The following is a 21479-nucleotide window of genomic DNA, read 5'->3' as shown; positions in this document are numbered from 1 at the left end:
CTTCCATTTGCAGACTTCCTGGGCGTGTGGAATTAGGGACCATCTATAACATATTTTCTTCCTGCTTCTTTGTTTTATTCAGTGATTTGCATTTATAACGGCTGAATAATGAAAGACGTTCAAAGCATTAATGGCAGTGCAGGGCCATGGTGTGAGTAAGGTTCATATCAATAAACATACCCTGTTCCACTCTTTAAAACGAGTTTCCTCAAGAAAATCAATCCAGGAATTGGAAATGGCTCTCTTTATTGAGGAAGGCAGAACATTTTTAAGAGGTTGTCAGTTTAATTGTTTAATTTAGAGGTTGGCAAACTTTTTCTGCAAAGCCACATACTAAACATTTTAGACTTTGCAAGCAGTGTGGTCTCTGGCCTAAGTTCTCAGTTGTGCCCAAGGAGCATGACAATAACTGAAAGAATAAGTAAATGTGTCCCAGTAAAACCTTATTTATAAGAACAGGCAGCTGGCCAGATTTGGCCGGTGGGCAGTAGTGTGTAGATCCCTGGTTTTACTATAAGTGATTTATAACTTTAAATGCAATGTATATATTTTCTTTGGACATTTCAACCATCTCAAGATTCTTACAACTTTCCAAAATTATGTATGCTCACTTAAAAAACTCACATCACATAGAAAAATAGTATTTACGAAGGTCCCACCACCTATAGATAACCAACGTAATGAATAGTGAATATCATTCTTGACCTTTCTCCATTCGTGAGTGGTTCTTTGGGAGCAGATAAGTTACATCTAATGAAGGCGGAAGGAATTATTGTAGAAAATTGAGCAGTTCAAATAGTTGTCAGGGAAGCTGCAGATCAGACTTGTGTGGAAACCACAGGTAGCGTGGTCACCTGGAAGGGTCCCTGACTGTCCCTGAGTCATTGTTTCAGTCCATCAACTTTCTCAGTCCCCAGGTGGACATATTTATTTGATAACCCTGGGGTCCAGGGCACACATGAGCTTCAGTCACTTACCAAAAAAAAATTAAATTATATTTCTGCTCATTTTTTAAATATACTTATCATCCTCTCTCTTGATTGTTATAATTTCCTGATCTTTTTTCTTATGCATTGATTAGGATTATCTCAAGACTTACCATCACACTACTAATTTAGTTTTCAGCTGTTTCTGTTCTGTTCCTTGCTTTTTCTAATGAGTTTATTAAATACTTAATGACTTTTTGTAATTTCCAGTTTGCTTCTCTGGCTGTGCAATATTTTTTCACATGCTCTGGGAAGTATGTGTCATTTTTCCCCCAGAGCTGCATGATTAATTTGTCGTCTTATGTTGGGACCTTTTCTTTCCTTTTGGCTACATGGGTGTATATTTAGTATATTATTTCTTCCTTCAGATTCGTCTTGCTTGTACCTTGTATGGTCAGCTTTGCCCAGACTTTGTATTTGTTCTGAGCACAACCTCCTTCTTTTCATTTCTGGTGATTGTTCATCTACCCTCAACCTAAACTCTTGAGAACTGGGGGTTGCTATTTATTAATGTGCTTCTCTGCAGACCTCATGAAGGGGGTGGAGGAGAGGGAGTAAACTACAGGGTATGAATCAATGTATCAGGTAGAATTCTGGGGGATCTGGTTTCGCTGTCTCCTCTGAGATCCAAGTAAATGCCCTTCCCACTCACTCCAGTCATTCACTTACATCCCCCACTCATGGGAGCGTCAGCTTCTTCCCCTAACGCCGCGCGTCTTTGGCAGGACAGCCAGTCCTGACGACTCTTCCAGTCTCTACAGACCCAACTCGGACGTTTCACTTTTGGTTGGAGGAGATTAGTAAGCACCCCCAGGAATTTCCTTGGTTTATATTTCTTCCTCCGGGAGCAGAGCTAGGAATGGGAGCTATGCTAAGCGTGAGTTTAGCAGGTCTTCCTTCTACAGCGAGGTTCCAAAATTAATACCATTGATGTGTTCCTTTTTATTGGGGTAGCACTGGTTGACAACATTATATAAATCTCGGGTGCGCAGCCTTAGAACGTGACATCTGCATGCTCCATCGTGTGCTCGCTGCCCGAAGTCCTCCCCCAAAGACTTCCCTCCGGTTCATGTCATCCCGTCGTCGGCATCTAGGAATTTAGTGTTTGCTTTGTTTCGTTTGGTCGTTTGTTGCTTTTCCCTTTCTATCCCGCGTGTCAGTGAAACCGTGTGGTGCTTGTCCTTCCCTGACTGCCTTCACTTAGCCTGATCCTCTGTATGTCATAGCTGATGAAATAGTCGTCGTGTTTATCCCCTGAGCCACAATTGTCATTCCAGCCACGTGACTGCTTTAAAGAGGAATCAGAACGGCGCAGCTTTTACTAGATGACAACTAATTAAAAATCGCATTAGAGTAATTGCAGTAATGGTAAGAAATATGATGCATTAATAGAGCACTGTTTTTCTCAGGGCTCTAAGTGGTTCACAGGTTACTTAGTTTTTTCTCTTTCAAAATGTTCTGTGGAGAAATAGCTAGGTAGGTATATATTAGAAATATTTTCTACGTTGGCAAAAACTTAAGGCCAGGAATAGGTTCCTTTAACTGTATATTAACTTAAACAAATACCTAGCACCTTTCATATCTCTACCAAAGTGGGATCTGTTAGAATAATGGGGTTCAGAGGATGCACTTGCCTTTGGGTAATATAATTTGAAATGATACCCTTAGAAAGAATAAATAAAAGTAACTTAAATATTAATATGTGCTATCTAAAGTGAACTAGGATTCTTAGTTCACATTAAAGGCCTTTTTAACATTTGATGTCTTTCGATTTTAGCGTTGGCAGAATTTGGTAATAGCAGGAGAGACCTGAACAGCACTAAGATTGAGGGCTCAGTACAGGAAAAACCTAGCTTTTTCTTTTTACGGCAAGAAGTGGGAAAATTAGTCCCTGCCTTTTCTCCCTTCAGGTGTAATTGGATTCAGAGAGAGGCTAACTTAGCGCAGGACCAGGTCTGACATGGAAAATCTTCACACGGTAACAAGAATGAGTTTGGTTTGTTTGCTGTCATTTCGCATTACCGTCTTTGTCACGAGAATGGATTCATGTTGTGCCATTTTCTGTTCTTGTTACAATCTTTGTCACATGAATAAGATATCAGGATGTTAATGCGTGGCATGCAGTCTTCCACGTGCGATGACACTGACCTTTGCAATATTACGCATTCTGATTGGTTGTTCCTCCCACCTCTTTCCCACAAGTTAATAAGGCTGTAAAAAGGAGAGAGCCGGAATGGCCAGCCAGTCAAATTACAGAATATTGAAAAGGTCAGACCAGTACAGCACAGAGGGAAAAAAAATATGGAATATATCGTGCATTAACATTCTGGAGACAATGATTATAACAAGAATGGGAAAGCATACCCATTCATGTTATTTCAATCTAGAGAACCCAGCTGGGTGATATTCCCGGGACAGCGGTGATTTCTGTCTCCCCGAATCATGCCTAGGAAAGTATCTGTTTATGCTGAGTTTTGCTTTAAAATAATAGTATAGAAAGTATTCTACTGTTCAGCCAATAAGAATGTTAACAGTAAGATTTTAGCCTTCGTATGGGCATTGATGTTGTTAACATTTTAGTATGACTTTGTATTTGAAGCTGAAGGAAAGTTTCTTTGCAAGTGAAAGCTGTAGGACAGCAGATTTATTTTAGCTGTTTCTTTATTTAACACTTTTTATTCAATAGAAAAGTACGAATGCATGAATTACCCTTTTTGAAATTCTTCAGAATGTGGAGTATCCACATTCTATTACTGTGAAATAGTATCTAGGAATTTATTTAAAATGTACGTGACCTCTGCAAAATGTGTTTTCTTCGTGTGATGCATAATCCTGGCCTATATACAAGGAATCGTTCTTTCCCCGTGTCTTCCATCAGGGGAGGGAGGACAAATACTCAAATCAGAAGTCCTGAAGTGATTGTTCTTGGATATGCAATAATCATGACTCCTTTATAAAATTATTTTTATGCATATTAAAATTTTCTTATCAAACAACTATACTAGATTTTCTAGTCCATAAATGTAGACCTGGTTTAAGAGTTAGCTTTCTATACCCTCTGAAGATGCATTATTTCACTAATAGAATAAGCATTTTATAGCCCAAAGCTAGAACCTAAAGGTATCAATTAATAAGCGATGCCAAATGTGACCTAACTGACTTTGGAAGCAAAATAAATAAATTTGGATTGCTCCTTTAAGACCAGCTTGGAAGAACGAAACAGAAACAGACTCATAGATACAGAGAACAGACTGATGGATGCTGGAGGCGGGGGGGATTGGAAGGCTGGGTGAAAACATTGAAGGGGTTATAACTAAATTACAGAATAGTCGCGGGGCTGGAAAACAAAGCACAGAGAATATAGTCAACAGAATTGGAATAACTAGGTACAGTGCCAGGTGGGTACCTGAAATATGGGGGGTGGGGGCACTTTGTAAAGATGATGATAGTCTCACCACTAAGCCGTACACTTGACACTGATACAAAATGCTGTTGAATGTAACTGTAATTGAAGAATAAAATTTAGGGAAAAAAAGCCAGCTTTAATGGATGAAATAACCCTAAAATCAGTAGTTCTTGCAGAAGGAGAATCACCAGATGATTTCTGGGCCCCTGTTTGATAGCCTCCTTCATTACCTCTGGAGTGGAACTCCGGGATATGAATGTTGATTAAGAATCCCCGTGAGGTTTTGACACAGGTGAACACCAGAACATTCTGCAAAGAGCCAGTGCGATCCCCAGTTCGAGCCCAAAGGTGCAGGGGACAGGTGGACAGGGTGGCAGAGAGGGGCTCCACCTCAGACTCCCAGGTCCTGGGGGTGAGGGGAGGCGGAGCTGTGGTTCCTGGACAAGGGAGCTGATACTCACAAGCAGGGTCAGCGCTGAGGCCAGCCGCCCGGGAAGGCCGACCTGTCCCGGGAAGGGCTTATCGCTTCAGGGTTTTCCACCTTGATTCTTGAGACTGAACCAACCAGCCTGCATTTTCCAGCCCACTGGAAACACAGCATGCGCAATAAAAAGGGAAAAGGCACACCCTTTCCGGAAGGGGGATCCGGGGACTTCCGTTTTTAAGAATTCTTTTCAATCATCAAGGAGCCCACATTGATCAAGTTCAGAGCAGGAGAGTGAGGGCAGAGAGAACGAACGAAGCGGAGGAAAAGCGAAAAGCCGTGGCTCCTGTTCAGGTTCTGAAGTGGAGCCGTTCGAGCTCATGGAGGGTTGGACCCTCATGCGTTGCTCTAGGGCTGTGGATGGGGTTGCCTGTCGCAGCTGCGTGCTTCTCGGAGACGTACTAGTTCTTTTCTGAGCTGCACGAAATGGTTTATGTGATTGCCTCCTTCTCATAATTATTGAGTAATTATATACTTCTTATAATTACTGAGTAATCATTGTTCTATAATTAGAATGCAGTGTTACAACTAATTGTGTAATTGCCACGTATTAATGTTATCTGGGAAACTTAAATAAAGTGGTATTTAATATATTTCCGCCTGCCATGCCCTTTTCAAAGCGGCCAGTAGTGTTTGTCTTACAGCTAGAAATCTGCTTCAAAAACCAATCAAATGGGGGGGGAGGTCATCAATATTATAGGTATATATATTAACTCATCGATCCTGCATTTGTACCTAGCGTGCAATGTGTAAAATCGCATCCTCTTGGCTTAGTTTTAGAATTTTCATTATCGTTTTGTGACTTTGTAATCTTTTGAAAGATGCCCGCAGTTCCCCTGCTTCAGAGGCAGTGGAGCATCTGCCTGGGTCTTGGAGGAGGAGGTGGCCTCTCTGAAAGTGTACGGCTGGGCGTGTGACCGCAGCAGCCGTGACCTCAGCTGTATCACAAGAGGCTTCTGCGGGGCTATGCATTATGGGAATGCAAGGGGGCTTCAGACGTGGCGAATGTAATGTTCTCAGACAGGAGTTAGAAGTGACTCACGTGTCATCGGACCCAGGTGTCCTGAATGCAGCAACTCCGTCTCCTGCCTTCGGAGCGTATTGTTACAAGCGCCTCGCAGAGGCTACTTCTGGCATGCAGTTGGAGCTCCAGAGTCTGGTGCAATGCAGGTGACAGGCAGTCAAGGACCCGTGACAGCTGATTAATAGGGCACAGTTCGGGGGTGTCTTTTCATTGAGGCCCGCAGTGAGCCAAGGCTGCCTTGCACGTTTTGGGATGTGCAGGGCTCGGGACTTCTTGCTACTGTATGTTACGCATACACAGCTGCGAATGGTCTATTTCCAGTTTAGGAACGTAAAGCCGTTCCTGAACCGTGACTACGTCTTCATCCTGTTTCACTGAAAATGAATAGAAATGATTATTTCTGTGGTTTAGCCCAGAAGTACCACTTACTCCCTCCGGGGAAGATTAAAAGGTAAACATAATAAGTGATTTGGCAAAGGAAGAATGCTATTTGAAGTAAATATTACTATTCTTGATGTTTTTTCTTTATGTTTTCAGAGTAATTATAAATAAACGTTACTAAGATTAAGCAGTATTTTGAAAAATTTGCCAAATGTAACGTTTTCAGGAAAGCATCTAACATTGAAGGGGAAACAAATGTTACAACACAGGTTTCAGATTGGGCCCTTTACTAGTTTTAAGTCCAGTCTCTTGCTCTTCTTACCCTTGAATATAACCCAACTGCGTAGATGAGGAGAAAACCCTGTTGTCAGGCAGCAGGAGGCTCCTGTGCCCGCCACGCTGAGGTTTGAGAGCAGGGTTGCCCAAGCCTTGGCAGGACAGTGGCGGTGGGGCCTGGTGAGGACCCAGGGACAGCGATTTTCCTCCACAGCCGGACACCCTCTGCGTCCTCCCGGAGAGCGAAGAACCAACCCCTCCGGAGCAGAGTGGGTACATAGGCCTGCCGGTCCCCAGTGACTTTCCAGGATACTCTGACCAATTCTGATTTAAACAGGCAGCAGATAGAAAGCAGTCCACCCGTCTCTCGGGCAACATGAGCAGAAATTACCCCAATGTATGATAAACAAGATTTCTGACACAGATATTTGACTTGACTATTTATGCGCATGCCCGAACCATTCTGTTTGGGGGGTGGGGAGCGATTTCCTCATAGTCTGCCCATTCCAGAAAATTCAAGTATTTGAGAAACCCTGAACCAAACTGTAAATAATTCACCGAGTCATCAATTTATATGTCCATGCAGTATTTTTACTTATAAGCACGATGCACATGATGTAGCTTTATACTATCTTAGGACATTAGTCCAGTAATGATGAATGAATTGGAAATCATAATGTGTTCTTAGAAAACATTTCGTTCACAGCACAGGAAAACAGAAGCAGGTGAACGTGGTGCCTCTTATGGGGGTGATAGTAGAATTCTACGTAGTCCCGGATATTTAGGAACCCAAAAGGTTTAAATGCTAGCAGAAAAGAATCCGTAAATACATACTAATTTCAATGTTGCTCCTTTGCTCAGCAGATAACGTCACTCTTCTGAATGGCACAGAAGTGGTGCACAGCGGTGAGGAGACCAGCCTTTGGGTGCCTGTTGAAGGGCTGGTCCCTTTTACTAACTATTCGGTGCAAGTGAGCGCTTCCAATTCCCGGGGCAGCTTGATGAGTGACCCTTCAGTGCTTGCCACACCCCCAGCGGGTAAGTCTGCGCGGCGCTGGCCACCTGACTTCCTCGTAAGTGTCACCTGAACACCTGGTTTATTGCTAGAATTTTTTTTTTTAAGAACTTAGGGGCTCACTTGTATGACTGATTGATTTAGTGGTGGTTTTAGTGAGACCCTGGTGTTGATACCATTTTATTGTTTTGTTGAGACTTCACCTCACACTGTGTACACACACACACACACACACACACACACACACTCTTCTCACTTTATACATGTTAAAAAGACTGTGAAGTGATTTTCTTTTTTTGTTTGAGGCTTGATTTAGATTCAAAACTTATAGTTTCAGTTTGGGCTTTAATTTTCTGATACCAGTGGGTCTTGGGCCTGGTTTGTTGAAGAAGTAATTTAGATGTATATCTACACCTTTACCCCTTGGCCAAAATGGACAGTGTGTACGTAATAGAATAGGAAGACTCTTCTCACACCACTGGGAAAACACCTTTAAATTCCATATCTTAGTAATTAGGGTTCAGGATTGTCACCTTCGTATGTGAAATGTGATGCAACCTGGATATTTTTATTTTAACTATTTCTCTCAAAAAGGATCGAGCTTATTCAGAATTAGTATTTTGATATTCAGTTCCCCCCTGTTTTATCTATTTGCAGGGCTAATTACTAAGACGAAAAACCCTTCTTATGTTGCTAGGTATAGCCCTGAATTAGAAAGCATGGCTCAGACTAGTAAGAGCATGACTCGGAATTGTGTGTTAGGAATACCTGTTCTCTGAAAATACCAAAGGAAAGCCCCCCAGGACACCTGCTGTCTGTCTGGTAGCCCAGCCCGGGAAGGCGTGTGTTCTCGACTAAGGGAGGATGTCAGTATCTTGTTGAGAGGAGTCTTGGGGGCTGGGAAGAGCCCTCTCCACTGGAGAGTCCCAAGGACTATAAAAGCCAGAAAGGCCTCGTGAGCAGAGGGAGAGAAGGGCCAGCCTGCAGTTTGTATGGCCCCCTCGCACAGGGGAAGATTCATTACCGGCTGTGTCACAAAAACGGCTCACCATTATCTGCCTTTTATGGCATTATAGAATTGATGAATGGATGTTTACTGACACACTTGAAACTCTAACTGGCAGAAGCCATGCTGTTTAAGAAAAGAAAGCTTGGAGCAGACTTCAGGGGCTAATCAACTCAGATAGTATCATATTTCATGAACCCGTCACAAAAATGGGAGCTCCTGTTCAATAGGTGCTTATTTAAGAACTGAGACCAAAAGAAGAAACCTTGGGTATTTATAGCTTACTTTTTGGGCTCTAAGCCAGCGTGCTGGAAAGAGTAGAAAATTATGATGAGTCTGTACCTTAGGACACAGTATCCTTTATTCCCATTTAGGTATGAAAGGATATTCAGTGCCTTAATGGCGGGTTCTTTAAGTTACACAGTAGTATCTTCTTTACAGGATATGGAATATTTAATGAGTTGTATATTAATTTTGTGGCATTTACATGGATGTAGTTTGTCATTTACATCCATTTATGTCACAGGCATAAAATAGGGCTAAATTAATTAATTGCGTATGTGTTTGAGTATGTATGGTCTAATATTTTGTAATATGTATGGGTGTGGGTGTGTGTACACACACAGACAGAATTCAGGTAAACACAGCGAGCTCCTGTTGCTAACCCAACGTGTCATGGGGGACTCTGTCCCCCTGGGTTAGGAGAAAGGCTAATATTATGCAGGCAGGAAGCAATGGCACTGTTGTTTAAGGTGGTGTAGAAGGGCCCTGCTGTGGCTTAGCTCCACTGCTGCCCGGTGGACGCCTGTCCCCTGTCCTCGTCACTCACGATGCTTGGTGGGCCACACTCCCTGGGCGCGACACACTCCCCTGCTCTGTGCGCTCAGAAACCCAGGCTCGGAGAGCCGACCCTTCACCAAAGGAGGAAGCAAGACATCTTTAAAGACAGATAGTGATTTGCCCAAGTTTATTGCAGCCATTAGGATGTCCTTTTTTTTTCATTATTAGATTGTTGTTGATTACAATTAGGAAACTTATAGCTTCGAAATTATCTTTTTTATGACCTTGTGGCAGTTTAAAGGTGACACCTCATTGATTAAATAGGTTTTAGTTCATGCTTCCTTTTACTTAATGATCTGAAAACATATTATCCTGATTTACACATAAAATCATGCTGAAAAGCATGTGGCATTCACGAGAATATGTGTGTTTAAGTAGAATTAAATTAGTACTGAGCGTTATTAAAGAAATCTTCCGTGCCTCTGTCCAGTGAACTGCACTTCATACTGAAATGAATAATAAATGAACCAAGAGGCAGAGAAGCAAACCGGCGTATGGGCAGAGGAGGACCCGTGCGCTATTTACTTTTCATTGTATTTGGGTGGTTATCATTACCGCCACTTCCCTGATTTCCGTGTAAGGCCTCTTTTACGGCGACGTTGGATTCCTACTCTCGTTCCATGCTGGATCACGCAACGGCTGTGATGAGAATACCCTTAGCTTTGTTTTATTCTTAGTGTAGTTTAAAATGTAATAATAGAAAGCTTGCGTAAAAAAAATGTTTTTGTTTTTGTTTTAATCAAAGGTTTGCTATTAAACTTAAAATTTCCTTTAGCCCCTTGATCTGGCCAAATCCTACTCATTTCTTAGGCTTCAATTCAGAAATCTGTCCATCAGAAAGTCCTCTTTTACCAAGAAGGGCAGAGATACTGCTCATCAGTGTCCCACGGGGAATCGCATTGTACAGAGCGTACCTGTCCTGTCTGACTGTCACAAGCCCAGGTTGGCCGATCCTACCCAGCAGGAACTGTTTCTTGTCTCCACATTTTCATCTTCAGGACCTAGACCAGCCCTGACACATGGTAGGTGTATGATGAACAATTGATGAGGGAATGAATGAATAAATCCATCCAGGCTGCTTAAGCACCAGTCTGAAAGTGTACGATTGTCATTGCTTGGGCCTCATCGTCTCCCTGAGCAACTTTGTATTTGTCAGGCTCCGGAAAATGCAGCCTGCTCCTTGTAGGGACACTGTAGCTACCAGCTGTTGGGGACCAGGCGGTAAGGAGGTGAGTTTGGACGGTGAGGGATACTCTTGAGATTGCACCAGCCCCTCACTCAGAGTCCTTCTGTGTAGTGGTCAGTCCTCTTACACAAGCGTAGGAAGGACAGACCTGGGTTTACATAGGAATTTAGAAACGGAGGCACCGTGATACAGAACAGTCTACCTGGGTAGCATCTCTCAGTTGATGGTTACGAAACATCTTATTTGATATTAGATTTTTGTATGTTTCAAATGAGGACCAGATATATGGTTCATATGTTGTTTTTTGAATAGCAATTATACCTCAGTAAAGCCAGGAGTTAAAAAAAAAACTAAACTCAAAAATATCTAATTTCAAAGCCTTGTTGATTCTGTCAGAGCTTCCTGTTTAAAAAAACTAAATGTTATTTAAAAAATAAAACTAACTTTGAGCCCCCCAAACAAACAAAGAAAGAAAGAAAGGAAACATGATTAAACAGTATGATGTGTGCAGGTTATTTTGAAAATGGAAATTAAGGCAAGTGAAATCATGAAACCAATCTTTCTGTACATATTTAGTGGTCCATCTCAAAGAGTGCACATTTTTTACTTTAAAAATTCTTTTGAAAGAGTATTTGGTCAACTGGAGAATGTGTTTTCCTTCCAATTATATAGCATATCCTTCCCTATGTCTGTGTGTTCAGGGTTTTGTATTTCTACGATAACCGTGTTTTTACATTGTTTGTTATAATGTTCAGAGTTAACACTAAGATACTCCCTAGAAATGAGGAATATAGTTCATCAGAGCTCTCGAATCGCATTATAGTGCAGGTTCAAGAGTTCTAGGGAAAGAATTAAAAAAATAAAAATGGAATCCAAATGTTAATCCATAAATATGAAACTTTCCTGTGACCCTTCGCCCCTCAAGGGCTGGAGTTACTAATGGGGTTAGGATTTCAGCTCTTAATGGGGCCCGGTGCATTAGTGTTTTGTATGCTTGGAATTCAGCATTCAGTTTAATAAGTGGTTGACATTGGTGATGTCCCTTAATTTGCTTAAATCTAATTGGCTCTTTTATCAGTCAAGCCCGTATGGATTGGCAATTGATCAGAAAGGGTCAGCCATGACTTCGCATGTAGTTAAATGTTGGAGCCACCAGTGAGGGCCGCATGGTAATAAGCCAGGGTAGCACAGATCAGCTTAGAAGGGAGTCAGAGAAGCTTAGACGTTCCGCAGGATCTTCAAGTTCAGAACAAAGGCATGACGGAGTGTATAAATTTTAAATACACTGCATTTTGCCTCCAGACTTAAACTTCTTTTTTTTTTTTTTTTTTTTTTTTTTTGTGCAGATGAACTCAACTCTTGTCTGAAACTGTCTTTGTTACATCAAAGAACTACTCAGAAAGTTAAGAGAGACAGAAGAATCATAAAAGGGCATAGTTTAAAATGATTAGTGACAAATTCCATACTGATGAGCTAGAAAGAGGGTTTTTTTTTTTTATGAAAGTTTTATTTTTTTTTTCAAAAGGAATACTTTTATTCTATTTATCTTTTTCTGACCTGCTTTATAGCAACAGTGAGACCAACACAAGCCACTTTCGTTGGGGAACTTAATCCAGTTTTCTAAATCCAATGTAACGCTTCAAATTGATGAGAATTATTAAAATCTACAAACTTCGTGGAAAGACGAAGCATGGGGAGTGTGTTTCTTTCACAAACATGTGTTAGAACATCCCAGACGGAGGAAGGCAGAATGGTTGTGAGCGGTTTGTTCTGAAGCTTGTTTTAGTTCCTCTCCCTTGGTCTCTGCCCCCACCCCCCACCCCTCAGGTAAAACCTGTTGAAAAGCAGTGACATTCATTCCAAAGTAGCCCTTAGGCACGTTGTAAAACAGTAGACTTTGGAATTCTGCAAACCTAGTTCTGATTCTGCTGCTTTCCCTGGCCGGCTGAGTAATTTATGAGCAAATCCACAAATATATCTGAATCTAAGGTTGTTCATCTGGAAAATAGGCTTGATGATAATTCCTATCCGATCCAGGATGAAACAACACAGTATCTATAATGTGCTTAGCTCTGAGCCTGTCTTGATAAATTTCTATTTTATTATCTGTGGCATTTTCCTCCTTATAGTCACCGTCTTGACAATGAACTTCCTGTTTATAAAAACACTTTAGAAAGGAACCAACTTCTGAGCCTTGGAGGAGACAGAAAAAACTTTGAAGTGTGCCTCCAGCAAAGCACTGCCAGCTCCCCTATTTGCTTGCTCTCCTGTGGTTTGCAAAGAAGTACCGGGGCGGGCACACACAGAGTTAACTACTATCTTTAGAACATCTTGTTGCAAGAAAGGGAGAACCACCCCCCCAAGTTTTTTTAAATGACATTTTTTCTACTTTATCAGGGGGAAGGGGTATAAAGTATTATTTAAGTTCCATTGATATTTTAAAAATCCATTTTAAAAAGAAAAAAGTATCATTCTTTTTCTGTTTTTTATCTTGGAATAAAGGTTTATCTGTAACTTTAAGGTTAAAAAAAATCACGTCTGTGACTAGCTATGCAGTTTGAAAGCAACTTGAAGTTTTATTTGAATTCTTATGGTGCCCTAAAGAAATTTTTGCTTTATTTTTAAAAAATAATGTCTTATTCTTTTCTTTGTCCTTCATTATCATTGACAGACTCTGTGCCTGACTTGCATAAATTCTGTGAGCATTTTCCTAGCTGTATAAAGTTTTACAAAAGTGAGACAAATTCTTAATATATCTTAGGTAGTTAAAGCCTATATTTTAAATCTCTTTGCATTAGGAACTTGGAGAAAATTCTTGTATCTGTATTAAGAGGAATAGCTCACCCAGAGACTGAAGGCGTCTAGAGACCTGGACAAACTTCACGAAGGACAGGCGTGACACCAGAGTGCAGATTTCCTAAAGCCACTGTGATCCTGGTGTTCACTCATTAACTGGGACTGGCGACACTAGAAATGTGAGGGTGGTCAGAGCATGCTATGACATCCTGTTCACACAGCAGCGATCGCTGGGAAGCTCCCACTGTCTCTCATTCCAACGTTTCATATGTGGGCCTCGGCCAGGGCAGCGATTCTCAGCCGCGCTGCCCCAGGACGCTGGTGTGACACAGGAATTTGTGAAACACCCCACATGTGACTAGTCAGGGGCACGGACCTCTCTTCCCTTAGGCTGTCAAATTAAAAATGACAACAGTCAACAGCACAACAGCCACCTGATGTGAACGAATCAAAATGATACCCATTTTTTGGTCAGGTTGGCAAATACCTACATTTTGGGGTGTGCCACCGAATTTCAGGAATTAGCGTATGTGTGCTGTGAGAGGAAGAAGGTCGAAGGTCGCGGGGCTGGACCATGAACCCGTGATGGGGATGGATGAATGCATGATGGCAGTAGACAGAGGAGTCCTAGTGGCTCCTCTCTTTCCCCCTCTCTCCCTCCCTTCTTCCCCCTCTTCTTTCTTTTCTCTCCAGACCCCTCTCACGATGTACCTTGACTCTGAGCTTGTAGTAAGGAGTTAGGAATGCCTACTAGCATGCCCCCAGGGAGTCATCATGACCTTGTGTTATTTTTTTATTTAGGAGAAAAGACTCCTTTAACTTTTTCAGAAATATTTACTTCTCTGACCTTTCAGCTCTTCTATGACATGAGTTGTTATTTATGTTTTTTCTTTGACTTGTGATAGAACATAGAAGTTTTCTGATCTAATTTGCTGTTTAGAGGCTTTTGTGAAGGTGTGGAACAGATACTACCTTTAGAATTTGTTCAAATGCATTTACCCAAAACATGAGTGCCATTATTGATATAAGTTGTCCTCTCTTTGGGCCTGTATTAAAATTGAATTATTTGTGTTAATGCCCTCTCTACATCAAGGGAAATGAATAGATGTAATCTTCTGATTGAACATAATTTGCACTCTTGTAGAGAGAGAATTAATTTTTCTAACAATGTTGATTTTAGAAAAAATTTAAAAACTACATATAAGAAGAGAGAAGGGGAGTCTATATTTGTAAAAAAAAAAAAAAAAGAATGAATCCTTTTCTCCATCCACTAAAAAAAAAAAAAAAACCTCTACAGACTGATTAGTGACACTGTAGTCAGGGGAAGACACTTATCAAGTGTAATATTGGGGAACCCGGGAGTGTAAAGCATGTGGCAGCTCAGGGAGCCGGAGCGGCCACAGGAATGACCCTCTGAGTCCTCGGGGCCACCAGGAAGAAGCCCTTCCCTCGTGGAAGTCTGAGGCTGAGGGCCCAGCCTCAGAAGGGGCTCACCTGCTCTCCGCTTGGCTGGCCCCGTAAGTCCAGGGAGCGTGTCGCAGACTGTGCGTTCGTTAGCACACGGGCTGCTCAGTCTGTCAGACTCTGAATTTTAACTTGACCGCCACCCATGATCCCCAGCGTTTTCCCTCTCTGGGTGCATGAGCTCGGGAAGGGCATCTCCTCTCTAGGGCTCAGTTTGTTCATCCAAAAAGGGGTTTCACAGTCGCATAGCCACCCTCCGTGGGTTATGGGAAGGGGTAAGGAACGGCCGTGCCCTGAGACGGGCTGGTGCATAAAGACAGATGCGACCGTTTGTTTAATGAATGGAACGCGCGATGTGTAATGAGCACAGAATACACATATGCCGTCACCATCTAGGCTGGAAATTATACCGATCGCCAAGCCTCTGAGTTTTTCTTTTCCTTGACGATTCTCACAAATGCTTCCGAAGCTAAATGTAAGGAACTCACAGACTGGTTGTGGTGTATTAAATTATAAGTGAGGACTAATTGGAGGACCAGAAATGCTCCTTGGGAGATAGCACTTGACTGATAGGAAGCGCATCGGCCGCCTGCCTCCGCCTCGTGTACTTGAGCTCTCTGTCCTGGAAACACCCTTCCCACAGCTTCCGAGTCTTGATGTTTAATGTAACACAAAGGTCTTTGAGAAGCACCACAGGGGGTTGTTCCTGGTAGTTCTGGCATTGAAGAAATTGAAATGTACATGGTTTTCTCTCGTTTATCAAAGACAGGCAAGAATCTAAACTGACATTTTATATCAAATGAATTATGAACTGTGTACTTTGTACCTAAGGGAACAACAACTAAATTAGACCTTGGGGTTGAGAGAGGGAGACAGAGACAGAGAGTGGGAGGGAGGGAGGGAGGGAGATAGGTAAGTTTTTAATAAAACATGCAGTAATTTCTATAACTGTGATGGGAGCGTGGCCAAACACGGTCTTACTAATAAAGAACTAGTGGGTGGATATGCTCGTTACACCAAGCTCTGTACACTTTAAATGTATTTGAGACATTTTTTCAGAAATATGAGACCTGGATCTCTTCTCATATAGCCAGTCTTTGTGACCAGCGAAAACGTCTTGATAATCTAACGTTAACTTCTCCTTTTTTTGTCAATGCTTCCTTTTTTTAGGAAAAAAGAAAAAACGACATTTTCAGGTTCTTCCTGACAACAGATGAGCTTAGAAGTTGCTTGAAGGAAAAACAGTATGCAGGATAAAAATGATGTGCATGAAACCGCCATGTTCCCTATGTCTTCTGTTTATCTGTAACAGCTACACTCGTGTCCACAGTCACACGCGTATATAAGCAAAAGGCATTCTAGTGATCAGGACCGTGGATTTCAAAACCAACCTGATCAGATTCATACAGCTTAGAAGGAAGAGTTCAGTTTCTCCTCCTACTAGCTAGAAGACCTTGAACAAGTTTTCAAGTAGTGCGACTATACTTTGCCTCCTTTGGGGGCTGGGGCGAGAAATAGTAGTAACTACCTCATAAGGTTGACACAAAGGATTGAGTATGATACGTGCATGCGCAGAATAGAACGCGTTACCGGGTGCGTAACAATTGTGCACTACATTGCAAAGTGATGCCCTCCACTGTCTGTGAGAAGATTGGGTAGCAACAAATTAGCACCCCACTTTTTAACAGCTACTGATTCCGTAAGCATAGACAGCATTGGAATTAGATTTTTAAGACGAAGAAGGATTCTATTCAGTATACCCAATAATCATTCCTGAAATGAATTGAAGATTCTTAGAAATCAGGGGTGATCCATGCTTTCTTCTTCTAGGGGAAGCTATATTTTGATTACCATGCTATTTTTCAAACACAGGCATTTTAATTTGTGCTACATATAAATTAAAGAAGGGTTATTAATATTAATACATTTGTTTTCTACTTCTGAATTCCCCTGGGCTTATAAACCTACTAACAAAATTCCTTGGCATTCCTCTCACATACTTTCTGATACCAATGAGGTACTGGATAGAAATCGTGAGGCTAAATTACTATAAGTAAATAACCCACTAATAGTCTGACTGCCGATTGTCTTCACATAACTTTAATTACCTGTTATTAATTATTATTGTGGTGCAGTGGACACCTTTCTTTTTATTCTCAAATTTTGATTTTAACTCTACTACTCATGAGCTGAAATCAGTGTAGAAGTCATTCAGCATTTTTTGTATTGCGCTGCTCTTGTCTTACACCCTCTAAGAGAGAATGTGAAATTAATGGCCTGTGGAGGTAAGAGATACCCCAGATATAACCTGAATGTTTTAAGGCTAGATCTTGTAGTTATTATTAGTTAAGAAATTAATCAACTTGAATATTAGATCCAATCCCATTGCTAAGATGATTTGTATAGCCAGTCCCCTCTGGTTCTTCCATCCTTAAATGACCGAAGTTCGTCAGTTATTCAAAGATCACTGAATTGCTTGGCTCTTCATTCTGTCCCAGAATAGCAGGTTCAGTGGCGTCATCATAAGAAAGAGCCCAATTCTAAAATACAGTAATTCATCTTCTTAACTACATTTTGTAACTATTGTTCTGTTAGATACATTCAGCAAGGGAATATTTAATGTGCTGTCTCTAAAGAGACTGGCTTTGTCCTAGCTTGAATTTACTCATTGTTAAAATCATGTATTAACCTTGCCAAGAATATCTGTTTTTAATTTTACGAAGGTGAACTTCTTCAGAGAATTATTTCAAATGAAGTGAATGAGCAATAATTTAACTAAAAATAGAGTAGACTTAATCCACTAATATTTTGGTTGTATATATTTTAAATTATTTTTTCCAATTGAAGATACACAAAGGGCTCAAGTTATCAGATTTTAAAGGAAAAAGAATTTAATCTGTGCAGCCTAGAAACTAATTTGGATGAATATGATGGTGTTCAAAATAATAGGAATAATAAGAAATTCTCTTAGGAATACTAAGAGGAATTCAAATGTCAAGAGCAGAGGCTTAAACAGAGTATCTAAATCAAGGAAATCTGTAAGGAAAAGGAACAAAATGTGATTGGTGGTTTGAGGCTTAAGAAAAAGAAATTCTTCTAGGCATTGTGACCGCCCACTTCAGGGCCTCCAATTAGTCTGACAAAGTGACAGTTCCATATTCTAGTTAAACAAATAATGCATCTAATGAAATTCAAAGTCTCTGTGTTTCTCTGAGCACAAGAAGCCCCATCCATCACAGCTTTGGGGGATTTGAAAACTAACTGAGGATGACTTCAGTCCGTCTGATGTTTCCTGGTTAACACGTTCAGTGGAAGTGTCTTGCGGAGTCATTTTAAGCAACTCTTTAATCTCAGACCAGGAGAAGTAGAGGTGGAGGGACGCTGCTTTGGTCGCATGGGTGATAATGTGAAATGGAATCTCTCATTTCTCAGGGCGGTCAGCAGCAATTAGTATTCGGTGTTGTCTCTGTGTTCTGGTGCCCTTGGCCCACCTCTGACACCTCCTTCTCGATCCCTCCTATTATGAGCAGAACGGGGGAGATCCCTGCTTCTTTTCCATTCTAATTAGAGCTTTCTTAGTGAGTGCGGGGCAGTTTTTCATTTCACGAAGAACAATTACTGGAGTCAGGTGAGACCCGCCAGTTGGGTTGCGTAGAACATTTGACAAATACCGGCACCAGCCTTGATTGACAGAGTCTCCCAGGAGTCAAATGCTGGTGAGATGCTGGGTTTCCCTCAGAACTGTAGACCCAGAGGAGTCAGCGAAGGACCAGGCAAATGTGCCATCTTCAGGTTTGTTCCAAGACATACTCCAAAATATTGTATTTTTATAAGAAAATTTGTATTGTAGGCACACGCATTTTTCCCTATGAGGAATTTTGTCCTAAGTACTCCTCTGCTACACTAGTGACATTCTTGAGAAAATGTCATTTCTTCAGCTGCGTCCATAAAATCCGTAGCTCCCACCCCTTTTGTTCTCACCTTTTATCCTTTTACATTGAAAATGCTTTTAATTTGCTAACAGAGTATAGATGTTATTAGCTGCCTTATTAGATTTTATAGTATAGATAGATTTGTGTACTTGTCATATTATTATTATAAAACACAATATTTCTAATGATACCATTACATTATTACATATATGTATATAGGTACACAAATACATACATATGCAAAAGGCTTATTTTGATAGGAATACGAGGCAATACATGTTATACCTAATTTATGACCGTACATATAAATAAATGCTACTTTCTGGAAAACAGTTTGTCCTATTATATCTGAAATGGTAACACCATTCATTCCTGTTGACCCAACAGTTCTAAAAAGCGCACCAGAAGATGTATTGGTTAGCTCTCTCAGGATACTTAGTATTACTTATAAAACCAAAAATGGTGTCGTTCTGTCCCCATCAAAAACAGCTTTGTTAAGTGAATGTTCTTAGTCTATGAGACATTACATGCAATTAAATACTTTGCTGCTTTAATCACACTCCTCCCAGATTCTATGCATTCATTGAAAAATGATTGATTGGCGTTTTCAGCTAAATGGCCACTTTGGTTCAGCCACAGCCAATCAGAATGTGTTGATGAACTCCCGAATTAAGAGACCAAAATTAAGCTGCTCGGTGAGCTCAAAGCCACATTTGTCCCAGAAAGAAAAGCCAGCCTCCCGGTGTTCTGCTCTGGTCAGGATGCACACGGAGCAGTGGAGTTGAGGTGCAAGGCTTCATGTTTTCAAAGGGACGTGGTTGACTGGGACGGACCTAAGCCAGGGAATAGGCTAGGTAACGTCTGAGGAATCATATTATATGGAAACTAGTTAGTTGGAGGGAGCAGAGAGAGGTGTTTACCTTGAAATGGGGAGGTAAGTGAAGAAGAGGACAGGTGCCTGCCATGACCTGCCGTTCAGTCCCATGATGACAGGAGAGGCCTGTTCTCAGGGGTCAGGACTCAGACCAGGCCTTGAAGGGCACAGGTTGTTAGCATGACCACCTGTGTGCATCCAAGGCCCGAGGGAGTCCCAGTGTATGTCTGCTGCAGCTCAGTTAACCCGTGTTCATTATTTAGAGTGTCCGGCTTCACTCTCAGAAGGCCCTGACGTGGTCAAAAGGTTACGCCCACCTTATGTTAGGTGGAAGTCATATGGTTATCAGTTCTGTATCATGAAGAGCTTACCAACCATAAGAAGTGCTGGTAATGTAATGGGGCCCTTTACAAAGCACCTATTTTCCTGTCCCTGATAATGAGCAAACTGAGACCTGAGGTCACCCATTTGGGTTTTCTTAGGCAAGAATTCTTTAGTTGTCAGGATGTTCAAGTTGGTGGCTTTCAAGCTATCAGCACTCCCAACTGAACATGCTGTTGTTCTATTTTTTATATTCTATGGTCAAAAGTCAACTTCAAGACATATCTACAAGTGACATTTAACTTTGAACAATGTACTTCTCTTTCTAACATGAAGACCTGTTTATTTTGCATGGCATGACGGTCTCTGGGCATTGACTAAATCCTGAGAACTAGGTGCTTTGGGGACAATAAGGGGACAGACACTCTGCTGTGACAAATAAGACCAGGAGAGTACTATTTCAGACTAGGACTTGGACAGAAAATAAATCCTTTGTTTACTATTGTACAACTAATTTACTTAAGATTATCAATGATTTTCTTTTATATTTAACATTTATTTTCTAATAGAAATCACTTCAGGTGACATGCTGTTTTGTGGCATAGAATTAAGGGCCCTGTCTTTGAAGTTCAGTCATCCCAGTTTAAACTCTCGGTCGGCCGGCGACCAGTTTGTGATCTGAGATAAAATATGCAACCTCTCTGAGCCTCAGATTCGTTATCTGTATTACACAGAGTTAGCACTACAATTTTGTAGTGTAATTCTGAGAATTAGGGATAATTATGTTAAAGAACCTGGCACATAGCACGCGTTCTGAAAGTTAGCTGTTACGAAAGACTATTTTGTGAGCATTAAATCTATTTTAACCTACTTGTCACTATTTAATGCTGCTCTATTTGTGCATCCTTGTGCTCAAGGTTGACTGTCCATTTGTTAGCACATCTGCATATTCCTCATAATTAATATCTTTTTTAATGACATATGGTTTAGTGACTGGAAATTGAGTCTTGCCTTCTGTTTTCAATTTGTTTATGACTCAATGACTCAATATGTGCATCTGATCTCTAACTTCGCATTCTGGAAACGAGAATTTAAAATCCTTGCTTATATGTAGCTATTTCAGAAAGAGAGAGGAACATGTGGACTCCAAGGATTTTGACTGTGTGCCAGGCTATGCAGCCAGAACGCGTCCAGATAAAAGGTCAGGACTTCTCTGATGATACGTGACCAGGAAAAGCTCCGTGAGGAGGCCAGCAGTCTCGTCGCGGAAGTGGGAGCAGGCTGGGATCAGGACCCCAGTGAAGCCAGCAGGCATTGTCACGTCTGCTCAGAATGAACACGAGCAGGGACGGTGGGCGTCCCTGGCACTGGGCTTAGGCTGAGGATGTGATTACCCAGATGAACTAGGGTCCCCATGGCAGGGCCCCTTCCAGGCCTGTCCCCTAGAGAGGCAGCTTCCAGGGCACATGTGGGTCTGAGCTCCTACCT

The 21479-nt window shown here is 41.4% G+C and overlaps 1 protein-coding gene across 1 annotated transcript in view; it reads left to right on the top strand.

Annotated features, from left to right (window-relative positions):
- Positions 1-21479, top strand: part of USH2A (usherin) — a 462824-nt gene that overhangs the window by 268566 nt on the left and 172779 nt on the right. The window contains exon 37 of the mRNA XM_090263490.1: positions 7419-7595. Within this exon, the coding sequence (XP_090119616.1) occupies positions 7419-7595 (177 nt within the window). The remainder of the gene's footprint in view (positions 1-7418; positions 7596-21479) is intronic.

This window comes from Furipterus horrens, unplaced genomic scaffold (assembly GCF_987537825.1).
Source record: "Furipterus horrens unplaced genomic scaffold, mFurHor1.1.pri manual_scaffold_15, whole genome shotgun sequence".
NCBI classification, from domain to species: domain Eukaryota; kingdom Metazoa; phylum Chordata; class Mammalia; order Chiroptera; family Furipteridae; genus Furipterus; species Furipterus horrens.
The sequence above is the reverse complement of the archived record's forward strand: the minus strand, read 5'-3'. Positions and strand labels throughout refer to the sequence as shown.